General features: G+C 38.5%; 1 protein-coding gene across 1 annotated transcript in view; it reads left to right on the forward strand.

Annotated features, from left to right (window-relative positions):
- The first annotated feature begins 3,037 nt into the window (after positions 1–3,037).
- ARL8B (ADP ribosylation factor like GTPase 8B) overlaps positions 3,038–27,143 on the forward strand; it is a 52,195-nt gene continuing 28,089 nt past the window's right edge. Inside the window, 2 exon segments of the mRNA XM_004738418.3 lie at positions 3,038–3,202; positions 3,204–3,377. Coding sequence (XP_004738475.2) covers positions 3,083–3,202; positions 3,204–3,377 — 294 coding nt within the window. The 5' untranslated portion in view covers positions 3,038–3,082.

Below are 27,143 nucleotides of genomic sequence, written 5' to 3' on the forward strand. Positions count from 1 at the left end.
TGTCAAATAAATAAATAAAATCTTAAAAAAAGAAGAAATAGATAATAGTAAACCATAGTAAAATACTAGGAAACATTTGTTTTGAGTATTTATTGCCTTTATTTTTAATAAAATGCACTTAACTGTAAGTGAACAGAAGAAGCTATAGAGTAACATCTACATGTTTCCATTTTTGTATATAAGAGAAAACTGTCACACATATGTGTATATGTGTTTATTTGATAAAAAGAGTAAACTGTTAAAATGGGTTACTTCAAAGATGAGGGAATTGAGGATGTCAAGATAAATTAACTTTTTCTTGTCATATATCTGTGTTAGATATTTTACAACCATAATATTGTGCTTATATGACAAAAAATATTCCAGTTTTTTAAAGGTTTTATTTATTTATTTGACAGAGATCACTAGGAGGCAGAGAGGCAGGTAGAGAGAGAGAGACGGGGAAGCAGGCTCCCCACTGAGCAGAGAGCCCAACACGGGGCTTGATTTCAGGACCCTGAGATCATGACCTGAGCCAAAGGCAGAGGCCCAAACCCAATGAGCCACCCAGGTGCCGCTCCAGTTTTTTTTTTTTTTTTTTTTTAAGATAGACTTAAGAGGTTCTTATTTTTAATTTTTATTTATTTATTTATTTTTAAAGATTTTAGTTATTTGACACAGAGAGAGAGAGATCACAAGTAGGCAGAGAGTCAGGGGGAGCTGAGCAGAGAGCCCAATGCAGGACTTGATCCCAGGACCCTGAGAGGATGACCTGAGTGGAAGGCAGAGGCTTAACCCACTGAGCTACCCAGGCACCCAATTATCCAGTTTTTTTTTTTTTAAAGGGAAACTAGAATTAGAGGGTAAGAATGACTTTTTCATTGACTAGTATTAGAGGTGAAGAGAATTACAATAATTGTAAAGGTTGAAAAATGTTCAATTTCTCATTTTAAAATTAGTGTTTATTGGTTCATTGTCCTTTCCACCAGAATGAAAGCTCTGTGATGACCAGCACGTTAAGTACCTACTACAACGTCATGGTTCCAGCCACCATCATCGCTCCCTTAAACTAATAGAAGAGCTTCCGAACCATCACACTGCTTCTATTATTTCTCTCTGCATTAGCTTGCTAGGGCTGCCTTAAGAACGAAGCACACACTGGATGGCTAAAAATCACAGTTTGTCTCACAGTTCTGGAGGCTACAAGTCCAAGACCAAGATGTTGGCCAGGTTGGTTCTTTCCAAAGCTGTAAGAGAGACTCTGTCCTGTGCCTCTCCCCTTGAGATGTGGTTTCAGAATATAGGTGAGGTTTGGTGCGGTGAGGTCTGGAACCCACCGCCAAGAAAAAATTGAGACGTCTTTGGTGCAAAATGATGGTTTTATTAAAGCCCAGGACAGAATCCCTCAGCAGAAAGAAGGACTGCACCAGGGGCCTTGAGAAGTGGCTGACTTGGGGGAAGTAGGGAAAAGGGAGGTTTCAAAAGTAGTTTTATAGAGGGAAATTGGAAGGGGAGGTGAACCAAGAGAGACTATGGACTCTGAAAAACAATCTGAGGGGTTTGAAGGGGCAAGGGGTAGGAGGTTGGGGGAACCAGGTTGTGGGTATTAGAGAAGGCACAGATTGCATGGGGCACTGGGTGTGGTACAAAAACAAGGAATACTGTTACACTGAATATAAATTTAAAAAAATTTAAAAAAAAAGTAGTTTCATATGCTAAAGGAGCCCAAATTGCAAGATACCTACAAGATACCAGAGGTCTTGCCATTGTCAAGTTAAGGTTGTAGTCCCCTCTAGCAAGATATATTAGCATTTAATTGGGAGGTTCCTGGAAGAATATCATACAAGTCCCACCCAGGAGTGGGCTGGCGGGGGAAGGTGTTAGCTTGTGCTTTGCCTTCTGCTCCCTCATTACTAGCTTTTGGTGCCTTGCTGGCTAGTCCTTGGTGTTCTGTGGCTTGCAGCTGCATACTTAATAGTGTCTGCCTCTATCATCACATGGTCTTCTCTCCTGTGACTGTGTATCTTCTGCTATTCTTATAAGGACACCAGTTGTTTTGGATTAAAAGCCCACTCTACTCCAGTATGACCATCTTCACTGATTATGTCTGCAATGGCCTTATTTCCAAACAAGGTCACATTTGGAGGTATTGGGGGCTAGGATTCCAAAATATCTTCTGGAGGGACACAATTCAACCCATAATGCCTTTCCATAGCTAGTTCTCCATGGAACTACGAAAGTTCACTTAAAAAAAAAAAACTTAAAAAAAAAATTTTATTTATTTGTGGGGTGTCTGGGTGGCTCAGTGGGTTAAAGCCTCTGCCTTTGGCTCAGGTCATGATCCTGGGGTCCTGGGATTGAGCCCGGCATTGGGCTCTCTGCTCAGCGGGGGGCCTGCTTCCCTTCCTCTCTCTCTCTGCCTGCCTCTCTGCCTGCTTGTGATCTCTGTCTGTCAAATAAATAAATAAAATCCTTAAAAAACAAACAAACAAACAAAAGATACCTAGAGAAGTCTTATTCCCATTCCTGTCTCTGGCCATTCAGTTTCTTCTAGCTCATAAGAAACCGTTTTTATTGGTCTTCTAGGATTTCTTTTTGCAAATACAATACATTCTTGTATATATATGTACATAGTATTTACAGTCCTTGAAAACATTTCCAGGACATCATTTCATTCAGTTCATAGAGAATTTCCTTATTTGTTTTTACAGCTGCATAATATTCCCTTTGGGGGGCCACACTGATTTTTTAAATCAGTTTCTGCTTGATGAACATTTGTGGCTCTCCTGCTTTTGCTAATACCAAAAATGTAGGAAGGGATTTTTATTCCATGCTCAATCTCCCAGAGTCTTGAAGATTTTCCGCATAGAGCCGACTGTCAATAAACAACTGTAGAAAGAACGATGAGCTAGCTAATCAGCGTTAATGAGTAAGGAAGGGGTGGTAGGGAGCCCAGGGACAGCTCCCCGGCGCCGGTGCTGCAGGGAGGCTCCAGAAGGTGGCGCTGCAGGCGGCCGACGCACCTGGCCGGACAGGCCACGTCGCTCTTGCCGTGTGTGCCGGTGGTGGCGCGCGGACGAGCGTGTGGGGTAGGGCGAGTCATATGACCCGCTCGGCTTCCTGGCTTCGGCCGCCGCCGCCCGCCTGTGTCCGCCCGTGGTGCGCCGCGGCCCCGAGGAGCCGTTGAGGGGTCGGGGCTGAGGCCCGCTCGTGTGGGTGCCGTCGCTGCTGCCGTCCTCCCGCCCGCCCGTTCCTTCTCCCTCCCGGCCGCCATCATGTTGGCGCTCATCTCCCGCCTGCTGGACTGGTTTCGCTCGCTCTTCTGGAAGGAGGAGATGGAGCTGACGCTGGTGGGGCTGCAGTACTCCGGCAAGACCACCTTCGTCAATGTCATCGCGGTGAGTGCCGCCCGCTCACCCGCCCGGGGCGCCGCAGCCCGCGAGTCCCGCCCGCCCGGCTCTTGCCCGAAGGCCCGGGCCGGGGCTGCCCTCAGCGCGGTGGGGCTAGTGAGAGTGGGACGAGGGGAGGAGGCAAGCCGTTCCTGTCACCCCCGCGGGGGCCGAGGTTTGGAGTTCCCGCGTGTTGGTGACCGAGGGGTAGCGCTGGATCGGCAGTCTAAGGGTTAATTCTATTTAGTCACCTTCTACCGAAAGCGAGGTTCTCAGCGCGGCCGGAGCTTGGAAGGGGTAAAATCGGCCTTGTCGCGTTTTTAAGGATTGAGTTTCCTTTGGATTTGGTCTGTGGGGGTACCTGCAGGGTTAACGCCTGTCAGTTCCCCGAGGGGTGGGATTTGGCAAGCTGTCCCTCGGTCCTGTGAGGACGCGTGAGACTCCAGAGCGTCCCTCCAGTAGCCACTCCGGACGGAGAGCCCCATCGGGAGGCAAGCAGGAGACCCGTGTGGGCTGTCGGATTCCGTGGGCAGTATGTTCCCTGTAATTTAGTTACTAGGTTTCAGTCGTTCCCCTGTGGGGGGGGCGGGGAACCGAGTTTATTGCTGCTGGTCTCGCTGGTAGAAACTGGGGAGAAACCCTTCCAGCCAGTCCAGTTCGCTGTAGCCCTCAGCATTTATTTAGCCAGGCAGTTAGGGGTTTCTGCTTTTTCAGAGCCAGGAGTCGGAAAAGATGCATCTGTAGTCACTCAGCTTCCTTGGAAAAGGAAGAAGGGTTGATCTTTTTGTGAGGGTGATTTTTCCTTGAAAGGGAGGGTGGGCAAGAGACTGGGCAGGAACATAGTCTGTTCCAGGCCCGGGAAATGGGTTTCTAGCGAGGAAATTGCCCTGGGAACCTGTATACGATGTGGTGTTTATTCCCCAGTGATTGAGTGGAAGGATGATGATTACATTTTGCTTGGGTGGTTAGCTGGGGAAGGAATAAGAGAGGAAAAGATTCTCTTCAATCTTAATTTAGAGGCAGGGAGTTGATGTGACTCACTTTTAGCTGATAGGTGCTTGTACTTGTCAGGGATAAGCTTCAGAACTGTTCTAAGAGAGATGGCAGCAGTCCTTCCATCTTTTAGGTAATGGTTGGAATCCTTATTTAATAGACGAGTTGCCCAACTGGTTTGGTTACAGGAATGATTCAAACACAGCTCCTTTGTGGGAGAAAATAGGTAACATGTGACTCTTAGTCCTGCAGTAATGGAGCAGCAGAGTAAGACTTGAAGAAAAAGATTAGCAGAGATCCAGACTTCCTTTGAGGAACATTGCATAGAAGTGTAAAAGAAAATTTATCTATGTGTTTGGCTCCTTTTGTGATATGTTTTTGGCTCGAGATAACTATCTTTGCAACAGGTTGAGTGGAAAGTATATGATAGCACTAAAACTAATTTAAAAGATTTTAGCTAAATACTCATGCTAGAGCTTTTATTTATTTTAAATATTTATTTGAGAGCATGTGAGAGAGAGCGAGTGCAAGCAGGGGGTAGAGGTAGAGGTAGGGGGAGAGGGAGAAGCAGACTCGGGATGAGCAGGGAGCCTGATGCAGGACTCAACCCCAAGACCCTTGGATCATGACCTGAGCCTAAGGCAGATGCTTAACTGTCTGAGCCACCCAGGTGCCCCTGTACTAGAGTTTTTATACCATACAGAAAAGATAAGATCTCAGTTAATTGTAGATTTTCTGGTTTTCCTTTCAGATAAGTATTGAAGTCTCCTGGGGCAACTGGGTGGCTCATAGGGTTAAAGCCTCTGCCTTCGCCTCAGGTCATGATCCCGGGGTCCTGGGATTGAGCCCCACATCTGACTCTCTGCTCTGCAGGGAGCCTGCTTCCCTTTCTCTCTCTGTGCCTGCCATTCTGCCTGCTTGTGCTCTTTTTCTGTCAAATAAATAAATAAAATCTTAAAAAAAAAAAAAAGAATTGGAGTCTCCTTAGAACCCTATCCTTTTGACGAGACTCAGTTAATATACAGTGTACATGTAGGTGCATTACTACAATTAATTGTTGTATTTGTTGCAGAGTAGTTATGCTTGGGAAACCTGAAAAAGTTCAGTAAATCTTTGAAGAGCTTGTAAAGACATAAGCCTGAAAATCATGCTTACTGTATTTTTCATAGACGGTTTGGCTTAATGTGAACAAGAACTTTCAAGTCAAGGAACTGTGGGTTTGCATTCTGGCTCTGCCACTTAGCAGCTTTGTATCCTCTTTCAGTCCTTTTTTTCTCATCTATTAAATAGAGATGATAATAGGTTTGTTAAAGAGTTGTTCTGGGCAGTAAATGAAATGACGGATGTTAAGTGACTAGCACCATGCTCCCCATAGAAGGGACTAGGTAAGTGGTGCTGTTATTTGTAGCAGATACACTTCTTTAATGCAGACACAGTGTTTTAAACAATATTCAGAAGGTCATTAGCTGGGGTCATTTCTTTCCTTGAAACTGATTTATCTAAATGTGGCTTCCAGTAGTGGATTTGTGGATTGTAGCAAATAATCACATCATGCACACCCCCCCATTAAAAAATATTGTATTAGATTATTTTAACAGCAGAGCTTCTGGAAACCTTTTGACTTCCAAGTGAACTAACTGGTGGTTCCATTATTTTTTTTAATTAAACAGTTCATTTTGAATTATGATGTGGATAGGTTTGGCTTAGAAAAAAATCTGGACTGTAGTTGGTTGTAGCATTTAAGATGCTGAGAAAAAAGAAACCTCTGTAAATTTGATACCTTTTTTTAAAAAAGTATTTTATTTATTTATTTTACAGGCAGAGATCACAAGTAGGCAGAGAGGCAGGCAGAGAGAGGAGGAAGCAGGCTTCCTGCTGAGCAGAGAGCCGGATGTGGGGCTTGATTCCAGGACACTGGGATGGAGACATGAGCTGAAGGCAGAGGCTTTAACCCACTGAGCCACCCAGGCGCCCCGATTTCATACCTTTAAAAAAAAAAACAAAACTCAGACTCTAACTTAAATATGTGATTATTAAGAAAATATTGAGGACAAGGAAAAGGTTAGTAATTTTTACAGACTTTTAGATAAAAACAATATTTCCAAAATAGTAAATTTAGCCTTATATTTGAAAAAATTAATTGAACTATTCTTTGTATTTTGTATAAAATATTTGATTTGTAGACTCAAACACCGATGGTTTGAGTACTTTGTGTCTCTTGAGAAAGTAGCTTGCCCAGTATGAAAAGCCTCATGAATGCCAGTTTTCTTTTGGTAAAAGTTGACTTTTTGCATAAAATGCGGCTTTCTTTATCTTCTGCTTTAAAAGTTAAGAAAAGGGCGCCTGGGTGGCTCAGTGGGTTAAGCCGCTGCCTTCAGCTCAGGTCATGATCTCAGGGTCCTGGGATCGAGTCCCGCATAGGGCTCTCTGCTCAGCAGGGAGCCTGCTTCCTCCTCTCTCTCTCTGCCTGCCTCTCTGCCTACTTGTGATCTCTCTCTGTCAAATAAATAAATAAAATCTTAAAAAAAAAAAAAGTTAAGAAAAATTTCAGAAATAATCATTTAACTCACTCAAAAGGTTTGTGAAGCTGCATTATTTTGTACGGTTTGGCTCATTCTGAAATTAGGCATTTTATTAACAGAGAGGTTCATTCCTAAAATTCATATTCTTGTTTCAAAAATGGAATGATACTTGATTTTATCTAATATTTTTTACATAGACACCCTGAACATATAGAGTGTTGTCTTTGTTTTGAACATTAAAAAACTCTGGTCCTTAATTTTGTCATTAACGTTAGGGAATGAAATATTATTGCTTATTGCTAAGTATTATGGCAGTTATTGCGTAATAAATCATGTGTCCTATATGTGTAATGTATGTTGAGTAATCTTTAGCAGAGACTCTTACATGGGTTACAGGAATTCCTAAGAAATGTTTAATAGTATTTACCAAAGTGTTATAGGCTAACTTTTATAGATAGAGTGTGTTTTAGAAATGAATAGTGTAGGGGAATCTGGGTGGCTCACTGGGTTAAGCCACTGCCTTCGGCTCAGGTCATGATCTCAGGGTCCTGGGATCGAGTCCCGCATCGGACTCTCTGCTCAGCAGGGAGCCTGCTTCCCTCTCTCTCTCTCTGCCTGCCTCTCTGTCTACTTGTGATTTCTCTCTGTCAAATAAATAAATAAAATCTTAAAAAAAAATGAATAGTGTAAAAGTTTACATTTTTGTGAAGTATTGATACAAAATTGGTTAATCCAAGGAAAAGTTTATTACTGCTGAGAATTAGGAAAATAAAGTATTTGGAACAATAGTAGAAATTTGAACCTAGAATCTTTTTTTTTTTTTTTTAAGATTGTTTATTTTAGGGAGAGGGAGGGAGAGAGCACAGGCTCTTTAGCATGTGTGTGGGGGAGGGGCAAAAGAAGAGAATTTAAAACTGACTCCTTGCTGAGCGTGAAGCTCCCCTGGGGCTGGGTCCCAGGACCCTGAGATTATGACTTTAGGCAAAACCGAGAGTCAGATGCTCAAACGATTGAGCCACCTAGGTGCCCCAGAATCAGTTTTTCAGAGTTTGTAGAAACTTTAAACTGGTCTAATTTTACTCCCTTTTAATAGGTGTAGCTGGAGAATCCCGAAAAGTAAGTGAAATTTGTAAGACAGCTAACTAGTAGCAGAGATAAAATTAGAACTTAGGGGCTAGTTCACTTTCTAATTTTCTTCTACCTCTGTGAAGTCTAGCTGAGATTAGGATCATAGAGCTGTAGATTAGGAGACTTTAATCTTTTAAAAAAACTTTTTAAAAAATATGTTCATAAATATACTCTTGTTATGAATCTAGATAACATTTTAAACACAGGCATCAGAAGCATGTTGATTAACTTTTGAGGACTTTGTGTGTGTGTGTTTGTGTGTGTATATCTTTCTATGTATATATGAGGACATGAATTAAGGGGAAAGAATGATTATATAAAGTATAAAGATGTGTATATAAATTATATTATATTTGGACGTTTAAATAACTGGCTAACAGGCATTGTTGAGTTACTGAGTTATGTTTATTTTCTTTAAAAAGCAGAAATAATTCTGGGTTTGATCAGAATGTTTATTTCTTAATTACTCTGGAGTAAGAATGGGGAAAATAGTTTTTAAAGAAACCGTAAGAATAGGGAAAATAGTTTTTAAAGAAACCGTAATGTGGCTCAAGTCTACAGGTTAGTATGTTTGTAATTTTATTGTAGAAAGTAGCCTTCCAGTGAGGTGGTCTTCAAATTCACGTTTGGAATTATAGCACATGAGGCATCTTGCCAAGGAGCTTCTCTTCCAAGTTCTTTACCCTCTTCCCTATTCCCGTTATTTTTTCCATGCAGACCTAGAATATCAAAAGTCAAATGTTCTCATTAAGAAGTTGTTATAGTGCAATAATCCATTTTAAATTACTGACTTAGCTATCTCACAACTTAAAGCTCTTTTTAACCTTCTCAGAGATAAAGTGGATTATTACTGAACATGGATACAAAATGCATTGCTCCTATAAAAACTAGTTACTTAAATATTATTTTTAGATTTTTTTCCTGATTATCAAAATAAGACAGGGTCATTAGTAGAAATTTGAAAAGGATAGTATAAAGTAGAGAAAACTTTCTTTTTTAAAAGATTTTATTTATTTATTTGACAGAGAGAGACACAGTGAGAGAGGGAATACAAGCAGGGGGAGTGAGAGAGGGAGAAGCAGGCTTCCTGCCAAGCAGGGAGCTGGATGTGGGGCTCATCCCAGGATCATGGGATCATGCCCTGAGCTGAAGGTAGATGTTTAATGACTGAACCACCCAGGCATCCCTAAAGTAGAAGAAACCTGTCTTCATTATCCAGCGTTACCTATTGTCAGTATTTCAAAGTAGTTCCTTTTTGTCTTTATTATTATTTAAAAAATTTTTTTATTTATATATTTGTTTTGAGAGAGAGCAGGAGTCGGGGGGGGGGGGTGAAGGGGGGAGAAGCAGAGGCCAAGGGAGAAGCATACAGGAGGCTCCAGCCCAGGATCCTAATCTCATTAGCTGAGGCAAAGGCAGACACTTAACCAACTGAGCCACCCAGGTGCTGCCCCTATTTATCTATCTATCTATCTATCTATCTATCTATTCTTTTTTTTAATGGATATATCCAAACACCTTTTTTTTTTTAAGATTTTTATTTATTTATTTGACAGACAGAGATCACAAGTAGGCAGAGAGGCAGGCAGAGAGAGAGGAAGAAGCAGGCTTCCTGCCCAGCAGGGAGCCCGATGTGGGGCTCGATCCTAGGAACCTGAGATCATGACCTGAGCCGAAGGCAGAGGCTTTAACCCACTGAGCCACCCAGGCGCCCCTCCAAACACTTTTTAAAAGTTTTGACATGATACCTAGTTTGTTTTAATTATGGTGTATATATTTTTCTGTGTGTAAAACCATTTTAATGCCTTTATAATTTATTGTTATGGCATATCTCGTGGCTGTACCATAATATTTTTGATCATTTCCTCATTATTGGACTTTTGAGTAATTTTGTGTTTTGCTAGTGTACATCAGTGTGTTCTGTATTTCCTAAGGATGAGTTCCAGAGTTACATCACTAGGTCAGAAGATAGGAACATATTGCATGTCAAACGGCCAAACTGCTTTTCAGAAAGTAAAGTATGCACTCTTACTTGAGAATGTCCTCTTAACAGATTTCATATATAGGGTTGGACGTCAGCTAAGCACTTGCCCCTTGTTATTTTTAGGGCAAAACATACTTAGTTTTGTTGATAAGTAAACCAGCAGTATTTTTAAACTATTCTATTAGGTAATTGCTCTGCCTCTGTTTAATGTTTAAAGACGTATCTATGTTTCAGCAACTACTAAGACTGGGACTATAGAGAACATAATGCCTTTCTCAATTCTCTTTTTTATTGGATTTTGCTGGCAAGTCATATAAATGCAGCTTATCCTCTTTAGCTATCTGGATCTGATTTGTTTTAAACTTAATGGTGGATTGCATTAAGATTTGTATTCCAGGAATCTGGCATATTTCCATGCAGTCCTTACCTAATCTTGTCCTTTTATAGTGTGATGCTGCTTTTCTTCCAGGGGTGGGGGTGGTGTATTAGAAAATATTCTTTTCTATATCAGAATCTCAGAAAGTTTGCCAAGTAAGGATGCGTGGATAGCTCAGTTGGTTAAACATCCGACTTTTGATTTTGACTCAGGTCATGATCTCAGGGTCATGAGATCCAGTCCTTATTGGCTCTGTGCTGGGTTTGGAGCTTGTTTAAGATTTTCTCTCTCTCCCCCTCTCTGCCCTTCTATTCTACCACCTGTCTCTCTCTTAAAAAAAAAAAAAAAAAAGGAAAAGAATGTTTGCCAAGTAGACCATTTTTGAGGCTATAGCATATGAATTTTTAAAATTAATAATTTGAATATCATTTATAATTATTAAAAGTTGATTATTGTCTTTTGTGCTCATATAGGAAAAAACTAAGAAAAAATTATTAACCTATTTGCTGAATGTTCAAAATTGAATGATAATTTAAGGCATTTAGTTTTTCTGGGATGTATCAAACCAAAATTGGAATCTCTAATGGGATAATTTGAGTTAATTTCTTTCTTCAAAGTCAAAACCACAAGGCTTACATTCTGTTGTGCTATTTTTTTTTTTTTAAAGGTTACACTGTTTCTTAAATTAGACATGGGTCTTGTATTTGGATCTGATTTCAGTTTGTCTAGTTTCTTACAGTAGAATAATATTCTTATTTCATATTCCAAAAGGAAATTTCTTTTATATTTAAAAAAATTACAGCTTTAGGGTTCATTTTAAAATCATCTTTAAGAATACTGTATTTTTTAAAAAATTGTGATACTGACAATAATTTTAGGTTTCAGGTATCTAAGTAGTGACATTTCTACTTGAAAATTGAAGCTTTTCCATCTAAGCGGAGTTAGGAAAAGAACCATTTGTTATTTAAAAAAAAAAAACTTGGATGATGATTGGCAAAATGATCCTAAAAATGTCTTTTTACAGATTTACTTGATAATAATTACTTTAGCTCTACCTAAGTAGTATTACTCTAAGAATGTATTTTGAGCCTTAATTTGTTGGCATATGAACATGGTATGAATGAGTTTATTTGGAATATGTTTAAGTGGCTACATGAGGTAAATGGCATAGAGGTTAGGAACTGAGAGCCAGACTATTGAGGTTCAAATGTTGACTCTTCTTCTTTGACTTGTCTTATTTTTGGCAAGTTTTTAACACCTTAGTGTCTGTTTCCTTACATGTAAAATGGGAAATAATAGTAGTTTCTACCTCAAAGAGTTGTTTTGAGTTAATACTGGTAAAACATTCTGAACAGTGTTCAAAACAAGGCAAGTAATATGGAAGTGCTTCATAAATGGTAGCTGCTAGATAGATTACTGTAGTGTGCTCTTCTTGAGGGCAAGGTTTTTTGTTGCGTTGTTCACCGATAACATTCCAGTACCCTGAAACGTGCCTGACACATACTAGGTGCTCAAAATATATTTTCGAATAGACTTATTTTCTCAATATAACATTAAGAAAAATGTTTTTATGAACCCACATATCCGTTTTCATATTTCAGTATGCAAAGCGTACATAGTGTTAAGAATGAGAGTTAAGAATGTCGCTTCACAGTAAAAGGTAGAAAGATAGACTGATCCCTACAAGAAGAAAAGAGTGGCCCTTGGCAGCACTACCTGCCCTCTAGAATTTAGGTGACCTGTACACGTGTATGCTTAGATTGTAATTTTAAATTTGGATAAGACCAAAACTTTGGTGTCCATTTTCCTGTTTGTTTTAGTTTTTAAACCAAGATTTAAGATTAGAGTAGGTTTAATCACTGTTGACAGCCATAAATTTGCAAGCCCCAGCAGGCAGTAAGTATACTGTGTGGTAGCCCATCCTCTTTGAGATGAGAAATGTACTGTATGCAGTACTTGAGTACACTTGAGACTGTATGCAGGCTAGACCAGAAAGAGCTTTTGTCAGAGTCCTCTGTGAAGGTGGGTTGAGGTCTGGTTTAGACATTGATCACTAGACCTACTTTTTCTTGCCAGCACGTTTTTCTATGGAAAAAATTTGAATACAAGTATATGGACTTCATTATTTTTAAATAGTTCTTATCAGAGGAAAAACTAGGAAATGGAAGAAACCCAATTTTTCTGCCTCCAAAATCTAGCTTTTTTCACTCCTGGCTTTTGGTTTCTTTATTTTGATCTTACTATTTTCTTCACTCAGTGGCTGAATTTAAAAACTTAAAAACATTTGTTTCTTAAAAAGAATAAGAGAATCCATATTGTTTTAAAAAAGAGTATATCCCCCCTGCCTGCCTCTCTGCCTACTTGTGATCTCTGTCAAATAAAAAAAATAGAAAACAAAAAATTTTTAATACCACTTGGATTTAATGACTATTAATATTAAGTTGTATATCCTTCCTATTTTCTCTCTGTCGTTTTAAATATATAAAAATATATGCTTTTTTTTGCTATTGAGGTAAATTAACGTATGATAATAATTTTAGGTGTATAACATAATGACTGCATATTTGTATATATTGCAAAATGATCCTCACAGTCTAGTTAACATCCATCACCACGCATAGTTATAATTTTTTTTAAACTCGTGATGAGAACTATTAAGATTTACTTCTTAGCAACTTTGAAATATACAGTATAGTATTATTACCTAAAGTCACCATGCTGTACATTACCTCTTATTTATTTTGTAATTGGAAGGTTGTACCTTTTGGTACCCTTTACCTATTTATTCTGCCACCATCCTTTATGTCCTGCCTCTGGCAGCTATCAGTCTGTTCTCTGAGTACTACTTGTTTTTTGTTTTTTTAAAGATTTCACATGTAAGTGTTTTTCTCTTTCTTTTTTCACCTAGCATAATGTACAGTATATGCAGTTGTGGCAGGATCATGTTGTACCTTCTGAGTGATTTCATGTAGTCTCTTTGACTTACCTACTTTGATGGCTAAAAGGCAACTCAAGTTCAGTAAGTTCAAGGTGGAACTTGTATTTGCTTTTAAAATTTTATTTATTAAGATTATATTCATCTGAGAGAGAGAGTGAGCATGGGCCGGGAGCAGGGAGGAGCAGAGAAGCAGACTCTCTGCGGATATGGGGCTTTAATCCCAGGACCCTGGGATTGTGACTCAAGCTGAAGGCAAATGCTTAACCTACTGAGCCATCCAGGAGCCCCAACATGGAGCTTTTGATCCCCTTCTTCTCAATCCAGGGACCCAACCTCTATCCTTTTCCAAAAAAAGTTAAATGAAATGGATGTTAATAGGCTTTAATTAATCAGCATATGTATATTTTGGTTGCAGATATTATTTTCCATTACTGAGTGATTAAAATGTTTGTGCCCAAAACTTTGTTTTTGTAATTTTCTTCAGCGTGTCTGAATGTGGGCCAGTTTGACCAGTTTTAACCTTTACATACTTCTTTCATCCTGTCTCTTGCATGTGTCTTCCCAAGTTAGGATTGATCATACCACCTCCACTGTAATTTTCATTGTACTTGCTGCCTTAAGAAATTCGCTTGTTTATTACCTTTGTCTTTATTATGAATGTAAGTTCCATAGGGGCAGAGCTTTGTCCTTTTTTCAGTACTGCATTTTAGTGCAAAGCACTATGCCCTGCATGTAATAAGCTCTGTAAATATTGAGTGAATGAATGAATATAGCAACAAAGTGTATTTATGTATACTTAAACTCTGTACAAGCTTTTGTGATAGATGGTTCCTAAATGTACCAGACAAAGTTGTTTGTCGTAGAATATGTGCTTCATATTAGCCATGTATGTATAGGATACAAATACTAAGTGCCTTAAGATTGGCACAAAATGCCACCCTCACTTGACTAAGACATTGCAGGTATTTTAGAAAGGCAGTTTAGTAGGACCTTGGTGGGAGTGGCCACTAAAGTGAACTGCCTTTTTTTTTTTTTTTATAGATTTTATTTATTTGAAAGAGAAAGCACAAAGAGAAAGTGAGAGGGAGAAACAGACTCCCTGCTGAGCAAAGACCCTATGCGCTTGATCCCAGGAACCTGAGATCATGACCTGAGCCAAAGGCAGATGGCTTAACCAACTGAGCTACCCAGGTGCCCTTAAGTGAACTTTGAGAGTAGAGTGGTTTTCCTTTATTCAGTGAGTATTTGATATAGTGTTCTAGGTGGCATAGATATAGTGAGGAACAAAACAGGCATGGTTCCTTCCCTTGTGCAGCTTCCAGTATTATGGAGGGAAGAAAAGATGTTCAAGAAGGAACAGTGGGAGTAGGAAGGACACAATTGAGGGAAAGAAATTTGTTGTATTACATGTAACTTGCATGAGGGAGAAAACAAAAGACTGCAAAAGTAAATCAGTATGCATGGAGAGCCATTGAAGAATTTTGTTTGAGGGAATGAAGTAAGACCTGTTTTTCAGAGGATGAATTTAGTTATCAATAAAGAGACCAGTGAAAAGGAGCTTGGTCACAAGGCTATTACAAAGATCTGATTGAGAGATACTGAGTTAAGGAGTAAGGAAAAGACAGCTTTATTATGGAAGTAGAATGGGTGCAATTAAAAAAAATTTTTTTTAAAGATTTTATTTATTTATTTGGTAGAGGGAGACACAGCGAGAGAGGGAGCACAAGCAGTGGGAGTGGGAGAGGGAGAATTAAGCTTCACACCGAGTGGGGAGCCCAGTGCAGGGCTTCATCCCTCTACCCTGGGACTGTGACCCGAGCTCAAGGCAGACACTTAACTACTGAGCCACCCAGGGGCTGCCAGTGGGTGCAGTTCAGTGGTTGAACCAGATGTGTAGGGCAAAGGGGGATTTGTTGTCAGAGACTTTTTTAAGGAGTTCAGTGAATGTTGGGAAATATGGTTGTTTGATCAAGTAGTGAATATGGGGTGGAGAAGGGGGAATGAGTTTAGAAGACAGAGGAATGAGTTGAGTATAAAATGTATTATATGATTATGATATAAAGTGAATTTATATATGGGAAGTGCATTCATGCTATTATTTTTAGATATGGTGGGACTAAAACTGAGAATTAACATTTCAATTTGTATCTTTATCCGTGTAGTAGGAAACTTAGAAAGTAGTTGAGTTTCTCTTCAAAATAATCTTGTAGAGTACTTTTTCCTGTGATTTGTGTCAGTTATCCTACCCTGCTGATTACTTACTTTGCAAACGTTACAAAATGTTCTCCACTCCTCCAGAATTGCATTTGGGGTATCTTGATTTGTTTATGGTGCCTGTGTACATGAGTCTGTGCCCAGATTGCAGGCTGTCCAGAATTCTGAGGGCCTAATCCACAGGCCCTCCAAGCAGCTGAATGAAGGCTGTATATTCAAAGTGGCTCAGGCTCTTGTAGGCTTGGAAGCCTTCACTATTTAATTTGGAGGGAAATGTTTTCTATCCCTGGAAAATATGGTTTAGTTTTACATACTGTCTTTCTACTGAAGAGAAAAGTTGATATGTGTAGCTTGTTGTGCTTTAAACATAAAGGATATCTGATCTCTTGGGATTTAAGTTGTGATTTTTTTAGGTACTGGATAGTATTAGAGTATTTTTCTCTCTTACTGGTTTCCATTACTGATTATTTTACTGTGTGATTGAAAAGAAATTGTGATCCCCAATCTCCTTATCCCACTTAGGTTGTTTGATGTTTGCTAAGAGATTTATTTAGGAGCAGAGGGAAAGGGACAAGCTGACTCCATACCAAGTGCGTAGTCTGACATGGGCCTTGATCTCACAACACTGAGATCATAACCCAAGCTGAAATCCGCAGTCAGAAGCTTAACCAACTGAACCATCCAGGAGCCTCTATACTATGTTATACTTAAGGATAGTAATGTAATGTTACTATACATCCTACTATTTCTTTTTTTTTTTTTTTAAGATTTATTTATTCATTTGACAGAGATCACAAGGAGGCAGAGAGGCAGGCAGAGAGAGGGAGAAGCAGGCTCCCCGCTGAGCAGAGAGCCCAATGTGGGGCTCCATCCCAGGACATCCCAGGAGACCATGACCTGAGCCAAAGGCAGAGATTTTAACCCACTAAGCCACCCAGGTGACCCCATCCTATTATTTCTTAGTCATCCTTTTCTACTATCTCCAACACACAAGGGGTGTTCAGTGAAAATCTTTTCATTTATTTTTTTTTAGTGGAACAGTTGACTATTTTATGAAGTGCATTCATACACAAAGCATTATATGATTCTTTTAGCTCCCTTGTTAAGTAGATACTCACTGGCTTATAAAAGGAAAAAAGAGGTTAAGTGACACAGTTTTGAGATAGGTCTGGGATACAACTATAACTTGGCCTGAATGTTCTATTCCATTAAAAAGTGAGCTATGATGAATCCTTGTTTACAGACAAATCCTTTAGGACCTTGTTTTGCCACTTGATACAGTACAGCTCTTCCAAGTCTTGTGACTGAGACTAGTTTGGAAATGGGACATCACCTCTTGTGGTGTTCCTTAGCCATTTTTAGCTTTCCTTAGCAATTTATTGCCAAATACTTTAAGTCTCTTTTACTGAGTATTTTTTTTTTTAAAGATTTTATTTATTTACTTGACAGACAGAGATCACAAGTAGGCAGAGAGGCAGGCAGAGAGTGAGAGAGAGGAGGAAGCAGGCTCCCCGCGGAGCAGAGAGCCCGACGCGGGGCCCAATCCCAGGACCCTGGGATCATGACCTGAGCCAAAGGCAGAGGCTTTAACCCACTGAGCCACCCAGGCGCCCCTACTGAGTATTTTAATATTTCTCTATATTATTCTTCCTAGGAGCATTTGGAAATTTTAGTGTATGTGTGTGCGTATAGGCTTTTTTTTGGGGGGGGGGCAGACTTTGGAGTTGGGTTTAAATTTGCCATTGAAAATTAGCAAGATGGTTATGGGGAGAAGGAGAAATCAGGCTGTTAAATAAATGTTAGATAGATTGTTAATGATGGAAAATAAGACACCCAAGATACCAAGCCATTTTTCTTTTTTCTACAATACATTATCTCCTGGTGCTCCTTTTCCCTAGATGGCACTGCCTTACATATTGTTTGGATCTCAGATCTGTGGAGTCTTCTTTTTTTTTTTAATTTTTAAAAAAGATTTTTATTTATTTATTTGACAGATCACAAGTAGGCAGAGAGACAGACGGGGGTGGGAGGGGGAGCAGGCTCCCTGCTGAGCAGAGAGCCTGATGCGGGGCCCATCCCAGGACTCCGAGATCATGACCTGAGCCGAAGGCAGAGGCTTAACCCCACTGAGCCACCCAGGCGCCCCAGATCTGTGGAGTCTTGCCTTAACTCTTCTCTAAGACCAAGTTAATTGCTCTCTGTTCTCTTTTCATAGCAATATGTTCAAAATTGTATATATTTATATGGGTCTGTTATCATCTTATCTGTCTTCACTTTCAGACTGCAAACTTTCTTATTTGTATCCCTTAAGCATAACTCTATGCATGACTCAGGAGGTGCTCGTAATTATTGACTTAATAGAGTGAAACAGTGTAGTTAAGGTAATGTTTAAGTATATTGGGTCAGACATGCCTAAATTTGAATTCTAGACCTGTTGAGCTTTGTGACCCCCTCAAAGTTTCAGTTTCTTCATTGGTGATTCGGGAGTGAGAATAGTTGTCCCATGGGCTCATGGTGTGAGGTAAGATATATCAGCAAAATAGTGCCTGGCATAAATGCTCCATAGTTGATAATTATCAGTGTGATTGATGTAATATTTGGGGATTAGGGCAGGAGTATGTGTACCAGTTAGATGACAGATGAAATGGATCTTTTCTCAGCCCTCAAGTGAGTACTGAGTAGGGATTTAGTTTCAGAGGGGGTTGAAAGGTTTCTGAGTTCCAGGATGGAGTTATGCTGGCCATTAGGGACCAATTTCTTATTCTTGATGAGAGTTCTGTCATTGTGAGAGAGAAACTGAAATTCTAGACTATCCTTTGCCATAATCTGTTATAGATGTGCTAGGATGTTTGGGGCAAATACTGAAAATTTTGCTGGTCTATTTGGTTTAAGTCTTCCTTTTGGTAACTTTGGTTGTAGTTACTAGTTTTGGTTTGGTGGAAGAGATTGTGATTGGCCTAAATTGGTATTTTACTATGTATGCTTAGTATAGTATCAATTTATAGTCTTTCAGTTGGTGATTGAGTTTGTATTTTGTTGTCCCTGTGGTTGAGCAACCTAACATAGACTTCAAGTGTCTATACGAGTAATGGCCTTGGCTTATTTATTGACAGGTAACTTTCAAATGCCTGAAGAATTATGCTCAAGTAGAAAGTAACATTAGGGTTTTGAAATTCAGACATGGGTTCAAATCCCAGTTTTGCTGCTGTGTGTGTGACCTTGTGATCTTGATATCAAGTTTTCTTTTCTGTAAAATGAGGCAGGTAAGGTGAATGGTATCATGTTGCTATTATCATAATTACTGTTGTTATTAATGGTGTTAAGTCAGTGACATATGGCTTAACTAAAAACAATGATGTATTCTTGATGCAGGAACCACATTATAGCTGGAAAACATCCTTGTCACTCCAGCCTCTTCCTGTACTTCTAACTCCTTGCCAAGCTCCCCACCTGATGGTAGTAAGTGGGTTTGTAGACAGCTACTGAATAAAAAATGATGGTAGCATTTAGAAGACACAGCAGTTTGGAACCTGAGCACTGTACAGTGACTCAGTATTTCATGACTGCCCATCATTTAAGAGCTGTGTTTCAGTATGAAGCAGTGCTGGTAACATTGACTGGGCTAATGGAGTAGCTTTACAATGTTTGGTGTTTCTTCAGGGACACCCAGAGAGAGCAAGGGGGGTGAAAAACAGCTTCTGAAAGAGAAAAGGTATTCAAACTATGCTGTACTGCCAAACTGATAACTGTAGAAGCAGAGATGTCTCTATTGATACATAAGTAAACAGAGGGCTAAAAGACTTGATGCATTCTGGTTTAAAATGTTTTTAGGGAATTAGTAACTTTAATATTTTAAAACATAAGCATTGTTACTGAAAGTTTTACAGTGGGGAAAAGCACTAAGCAATCCACATGATGTCATTAGTGGAGGAGATAAAGTTGCAGATAAACAAGAGGCAGGAAAAGGTTCCAAGTTGGAAATAAAGGATGAAGAAATTAAAATCCAGATTTTAGTGTATTCTAATAATAGGTGCCAAAGTTAGTTTACTGCAGAGCCTGATGTCAGAATTGTATTTCTAAACATTTTCTTGCTTCCACTACTTCTTTCAGGGATGCGTAGTCTTTTTTAAAAGATAAGGAAGAGAGTATTGCTGTTTTATAATAGACCTGTGGAGCAAGGTTTCAAGAATTTCATTTATCTTCTAGTTGGGAAAGAGATCTAATAAGAGGTCATGAATACACAGTAGTCTGGCATGATATGCTGTAATCCTTGGATATTACATTACATTTGGAGGCTTTTTCATTCTAATATTTAAAAGTTCTTAGTAGCAGTAGAAGTTATGGGTTAAATTCTAAACTAGGAGACACTTTCCTGGTAACTTCTCAGCAATGTCTCTGACATTTATTTAATTGGAGATCTAAATAGCCACTAATGGATCTTACAGTTTCAATGAGCAATGAAGTTTATTGTCTCGGAAGTAGAATGAAATAGACTCAGAAAATTATATAAAATGTTCATCACCAGTTAGATTTCTTAATAGCCCAGAAAAACCTCTGTATAAATTCTTTTAAAGAAATGGAGCTGAACGGGAAGCAAAAGTAGTTAATGGATGATGTTGGACCTGGGAATTCTGAATGAGTCAATTTAATTCCTGCAGGGTGTCCTGTGTCTCAAAGAAATTAGGGCAATATGTGATACAAAGCTTGCAGAGCTCCCAGTGGGCCTCCTAGTTGTATTTTTTCAGAGGTAGCAGTGGTCATGGCATCTTCCCATACAATATATGATTAGCTTGTTTTCTTCACTTTAGGGACTAGGCACAACAGTTTTAAAAATAATGTTCTCTGGTTGGTTCATCAGGAAGGAACTAAGAGTCATGGCTAAATTCCAACACAGACTGATCTTCTAGTCTTGTCCTTAATTCTCTATTTAGTGAGTGTTAGAGCAGGTTTCTGGACTTCTTAAAACTAATCCAAGGTACAGTAAGAAAAGACAGAGTGAGGGATGCAGCTGTATGTGTGGAACTGTGGTTCGTTGTATCTGAAAATTTTAGGTTTGAATAAATGTTTCCTATGTTATGAGAGAACATTGGTGGGTTTACCACCAGTAATCTCCTGGGTTAGTATTCTGCCACTCTCCTACCTTCTACACACCAGCATTTGGTTGAACAAAATTGATGAGCTAGATCATTCAGCAAATGATAGATCTCCCTTAGTCAAGGGTTATTGTCCCCAAATCACAAACAAATCCATTAGTTTATAGAACTTCATGTAGATTGGTATGTATTTTCTAGCTATCCATACTCTTGCTACCTGTTACTGTCCTATGTCATTATACTTGTTTAGGAGCGTGTCCATATTTTTGAATATTGTAAACTACTTTTTGGTATCAGGATAATACTAGACTCATAAAATTGGTTGGGAAATATTCTTGCCTCTATATACAAGAGATATTTTTGGGGAAGAGATTATGTAGAACTGGTATTTTTTATTTAAATGTTTGGTAGGGGACACCTGGGTGGCTCAGTGGATTAAATCATCTGCCTTCGTCTCAGGACCAAGTTTTGCATGGGGCTCCTTGCTCATCAGGGATCCTGCCCTGCTTGTACACGCTCTCTCTCTCTCTCACAAATAAAATCTTTAAAAGTAAAATGTTTGGTAGAATTCACCAGTGACACCATCTGTGTCTGGAGACTTTCTAAAGATTTTATTTATTTATTTGACAGAGGGAGATCACAAGTAGGCAGAGAGGCAGGCAGAGAGAGAGAGGAGGAAGCAGGCTCCCCACTGAGCAGAGAGCCCGATGTGGGACTCGATCCCAGGACCCTGAGATCATGACCTGAGCCGAAGGCAGCGGCTTAACCCACTGAGCCACCCAGGTGCCCTGGAGACTTTCATTAAAGATTTATTTACTTACTTGTCGGAGAGAGAGATAACAAGTAGACAGAGAGGCAGGTGTGTGGGGTGGGGAACCCAGGCTACCTGAGCAGGGAGCCCTATGCAGCGCTGGATCCCGGGACCTTGAGATCATGACTTTGAGCCTAAGGCAGAGGCTTAACCCACTGAGCCACCCAGGCACCCCTGGGTCTGGAAATTGTTTAAAGATATATTAAAATCGTGGTGCCTGACTGGCTCAGTTGGTGGAGCATGTGACTATTGATCTCAGGGTTGTGAGTGTGAGTCCCACATTGACGGTAGTAATTACATAAAAAATTAAAAAAAAAAAAAGAACTCCCCCCCGCAAAAAAAGGGAATTTAAAATCCCTAATTATATTTCTTTAATTGACAGAGGACTGTTCAGTTTTTTTCTTCCTGTTTAGTTTTGATAGGTTGTGACTTTCAAGAAATTGGTCCATTTCAGTGGGGCTGTTGAATTTATGTGCATAGAGTTTATAATATTTCCTACAATACTTTTAATATCTGTAGAGTTTAGTGATATCCCTTCCTTCATTAATGATAGTGGTAATTTTGTATCTCCTGTTTTTTTCTGTCCGTTTATCAGTTTTAGTTGTCTTTTGAGAATCAGCTCTTGGTTCCATTGATTTACTTCTGTGGATTTCGTGTTCGATATTAATGATTACTACTCTTACTATTTGCTTCTGTTTGTTTTGGATTTATTTTGTTCTCCCCCACCCAGTTTTATTGATGTAAAATTGAAATATGGCACTGTGTAGTTTAAGGTACATCACATAATGGCTTGACTTTCATATATTGTGAAATGATTATCACAATAAGTTTAGTCAGTGTCTATCATCTACAGATACCAAGAAGAATTCCTGATGAAACTCTTGAGATTGATTTTTTTTAACAGCTTTCAAAATAGCATATAACAGTGTTAATTGTAGTAATACTGTTGTATATATTTGCTCTTTTAGAATTCTTTTACGTTTTGAGAATTTTCTTTTCTAAGGTACACATTTGAGTGTCTTAGTTTCCTTCTAAGCACTACTTTAGCCACCCCTCACAAATTTAATGTGTTTTTCATTTAGTCTAAAATAATACCTAATTTTCCTTAAGACTTCTCTTTTTGGCCCATAGATTAATATATAACCAATTATTTGTTTATTTTCAGATAGTATGTATTATTTCTAGCTTAATTCCCTTATAGTCAGAAAACATATTTGTATGACTCAGATCTTTATAAATTTCTTAAGCTTCGTTTTATGGTCAGGATATGGTTTATCTTGAATGAATGTTCCATGTTCACTTGAAGAAAATGTGTGTTCTCTTTTTGAATGAAGCGTTTTTAAAAATTTCTACAAATGTCAATTAGATCCTCTTGATTGTTAGTGATGTTATTAAATTCTGTATGTTTGCTGGTTTTCTTGCTATTTTGTAAACATGAGAGGAATGCTGAGTCTGACTGGGTTTACTTCTCATTTCAACGTCATCAGTTTTAATTTTATATATTTTGAAGCTCTGTTGTTAGGCCCGTATACATTTAGGATGTTATATGCTCTTGGGAAATTGGTTCTGTCATTTTGTAGAGTACTCTTTAGACTTGGAAATTTTTTTGCTCTCAAGTCTAGTTTGTTTGATAGTAATATAGCTACTCCATCTTTCTTTTGGTTAGTTACTCTTTGCATCCTTTTAACTTTTAACCTTTCTCTGTCATTATACTTAAAGTAGGTTTCTTATAGATAGCATGTAGTTGGGTCTTTTTATTAAAAATTTCTCACAATCTTTTAATTGGTGTTTATATAGCATTTACTTTTGCTATAATTGACATGTTTGGATTTAGTGCCACCATTTATTTGTTTTCTGTTTGTGACCTTTGTTTTTTTTCCTTTGTTTCTTCCTTTTTGCTTTCTTTTCTTTTTTTTTTAATGTGAAAGCATTTTTTTTTTAAAGATATTAATTTATTTGACAGAGATCACAAGTAGGCAGAGAGGCAGGCAGAGAGAGAGGGAGGGAAGCAGGCTCCCTGCTGAGCAGAGAGCCCGATGTGGGGCTTGATTCCAGGACCCTGGGATAATGACCAGAGTCAAAGGCAGAAGCTTTAACCCACTGAGCCACACAGGTGCCCTTTTCAGTTGGACTGTTTTTCACTAATTTATTGCAGTTTTGACTATTCTCTTTGTATGGTTTCTTTAGTGGTTCTGAGGATTACAGTATACATACTTAGAATTAATATGTTATCACTTTATGGGGGACTGTAGAAACCTTACTACCATATAGGTCCCTTTACCTTCTTCCCTATGTGGTGCTATTGTTATATATCTACATACGTTGAAAACAGTACCAGCTAAGATACAGTTTTTGCCTTTAACCATCAAACATTTTATGTATTCAAGAGGGAGACAATAGTTACTTTACATTTACCCAAATGTTACCATTTTTATGGCTTTTCCTTAATTCCTGAAGTTCTAGGTTTCCCTATTAGTTTCCCTTATGCCTGCAGAACTTCTTTTAGCTTTCCTTTTAGAGTATATCTGCTAGTACAAATTATTTTAGTTTTCCTTCATTCAAGATGTCTTTATCATCTTCATTCTTAAAGAATGTTTTGCTGGATGTAGAATTCTAAGTTGATCATCCTTCCTCCCTCCCCCCAGCACTTTTGTAAAGGCTTTCATTGTTTTTGATGAGAAATTCATAGTCATTCAAGTTGTTATTCTTACAGATCTTATATTGTTTCTGGCTGCTTTCAAGATTTTTTTGTTTTTGTTTTCAGCAGTTTAATAATGATGTACCCAGGTGTGGATTTCTTTGAGCTTATACTGCTTGGGTTTATTTCTTGAATCTAAGTTTGTCTTTCACTAAATTTTGGACATTATATTATTCTGTTTTTTTTTTTTTTTTTTTTTTTTTTTTTTTTTTTTTTTTTTTTTTAAAGATTTTATTTATTTATTTGACAGAGAGAGATCACAAGTAGGCAGAGAGGCAGGCAGAGAGAGAGGAAGGGAAGCAGGTTCCCCGCTGAGCAGAGAGCCCGACGCGGGACTCGATCCCAGGACCCTGAGATCATGACCTGAGCCGAAGGCAGCGGCTTAACTCACCGAGCCACCCAGGCGCCCCTATTATTCTGTTTTTAAATTGAAGTATAATTCTCATATAACAGTTTCAGGTGTACAATCTAATGTATGTATGATATTTGTATAATGTATGACATTTGCATATATTATGAAATAATTACCACAATAAATCTAGTTAACAACATCTGTCACATGAGTACATAGTTAACAAAAAAATGTCTTTTTCTTGTAATGAGGTTTACTCCCTTAGCTTTCACTGATGAAATACAGTATTATTAGCTATAGTCACCATGCAGCACATTATATGGCTTATTTTAAAACAGAAAATTTGTACCTTTTGACTCCCTTTACCCATTTCTCTTAACTACCCTCCCACCAAATCCCCTGCCTCTGGAACCCCTAGTCTGTTTTCTCTATGAGCTTGTTGTTTTTGTTTTGTTTCGTTTTTAGATTTCACATGTGAAAGCATATGGTTGTCTTTCTCTGACTTATTTTACTTAGTGTAATGCTGTTGAGGTCCATCCATATTGTTACAAATGGCAAGATTTTATTATCTTTTAAAGATTTTATTTATATATTTGTCTGAGAGAGCGAGTGCACACAAGTAGGGGGAGTAGCAGGCAGAGGGAGAAGCAGGCTCCCCACCGAGCAAAGAGCTCAACGCAGGGCTGGATCCCAGGACCAGATCATGACCTGAGCCAAAGGCAGAAGCTTATCTGACTGAACCACCAAGTTGTCCCAATTTCATTACTTTTTATTGGTTGAATAATACATATATGAATGAACAGACATGTGAACTGATATGAATATACATATAGATCACCTTTTTCTTAATTCATCCATTTTTGGTCACTTAGGTGTTTTCTTACCTTGACTATTGTAAATAATGTTACAATGAAAGTGGGATGTGTATGTTTTTTAGTGTTTTCAGTTTCTTCAGGTATACCCAGAAGTGGAATTGCTGGATCATTTAGTAGTTCTGTGTTTAGTTCTGAGGAACTTCCATACTGTTTTCCGTAGAGGCTAGTAGTTCCAATTTACATTCCAATCAATAAGGAAGAGTTCCCTTTTCTCCGTATCTTTGCCCACATTTATTATGTCTTATCTTTTTGATAATAGCCATTCCAGCAAGTGTGAGGTTTTGATTTACACTTGGTTTTGCTTTACATTTCCCTAATGATTAGTGATGTTGAACTCCTTTTCATGTTTCTGATGACCATCTGCATATCTTCTTTGGAAAAATATCTTTTGAGGTCTTTGGCCTTTTCTAAAAAAAGTAGATTGTTATTGCATAAGTTCTTCATATTTTGGATACCAGCCCTTTATTGCATATATAATTTGCAAATATTTTCTTCCATTCAGTATGTTGTCTTTTCATTTTGATGTTGTTTTCTCTGCTGTGCAGACGCTTTTTAATTTCATGTACTCTCAATTTTTATTTTTGATTTTGTGTCAAGATTCAAAAAAATTCTCAAGACCTGCATCAAGGAGCTTACCACCTGTATATTTTCTTCTAGGAGTTTTATGGTGATGGGTCTTATTTCAAGTCTTTATTTTGAGTTAATTTTATATGTGGTGTAAGATAATGGCAGTTTCCCCAACATCATTTATTGAAGAAACTGTCATTTCCCCCTTGTACATTCTAGGGTCCTTTATCATAAATTAATTGGCCACATATGCATGGGTTTATTTCTGGTCGCTCTTTTGTTTCATTGATTGGTGGGTCTTTTTTATGCCAGTATCATACTGGTTGGACTATAGTTTGTACTAGAATTTGAAGGCAGGGAGTGTAAAGTCTTTTTTCTCAAGATTGCTTTGACTTTTTCAGTATTTTGTGATTTCATTCTCTTTCTCTTATTCTGGGATTTCAGTGACATGAATATTAAACCTTTTAAAAATCTTTTTTTTTTTAAGCTTTATTTATTTATTTATTCATTTGACAGATCACAGGTAGGCAGAGAGGCAGGCAGAGAGAGAGGGGAAAGGAGGCTCCTGGCCAAGCAGAGAGACCAATGCGGGACTCGTGACCTGAGCCAGGGGCAGAAGCTTTAACCCACTGAGCCACCCAGATGCTCCATGGACCTTTTAAAATTGTCTTACAAATCCTTGAGGCTTGGTTCTTTCTTTTTCCTATCTTTTTTCCTCCCTTTTTTCCAGGTTGGATAATTCTTATTTATCTTGAGGTTCATTGACTTTTTCCTCTGTCATCTCCATTCTTCTGTTGAGCCCATCTAATGAGATTTGTTTTGTTACTGTATTTTTTAGATCTGAGATTTTCATTTGGTTCTATTTTATAGCTTTTATTTACATGGTGAAACTTCCTATTACATTCATTTCATCCTTGGAGCATGATGATGATAGTCTTTGTCTCATATTTCCAACATTGGGGTCATCTTGATGTTGGCATCTATTCAGTGACTTTTTCCTTTGGTAGTTGTTGAATTTTCTTGATTATTCATATGTTCAGTTATTTTGGACACTTTGACTATTACGAGCCTCTGGGTTTTGTTTACATCCTATGTAAAATGACTTGTTTTGTTTTAGTGTGCATTTGACCCAGTTAGGTTCCCAAAAGATCCAGCCTGCCTTCTTCTGTGGGCTTTGTTTCTAATGTCATTCTGGTTTTCAGAACCTCAGAAGTACTGTTTGGA

The sequence above is a fragment of the Mustela putorius genome, unplaced genomic scaffold, assembly GCF_011764305.1.
Source record: "Mustela putorius furo isolate JIRA1106 unplaced genomic scaffold, ASM1176430v1.1 tig00003850_pilon_pilon_pilon, whole genome shotgun sequence".
Taxonomy (NCBI): Eukaryota; Metazoa; Chordata; class Mammalia; order Carnivora; family Mustelidae; genus Mustela; species Mustela putorius.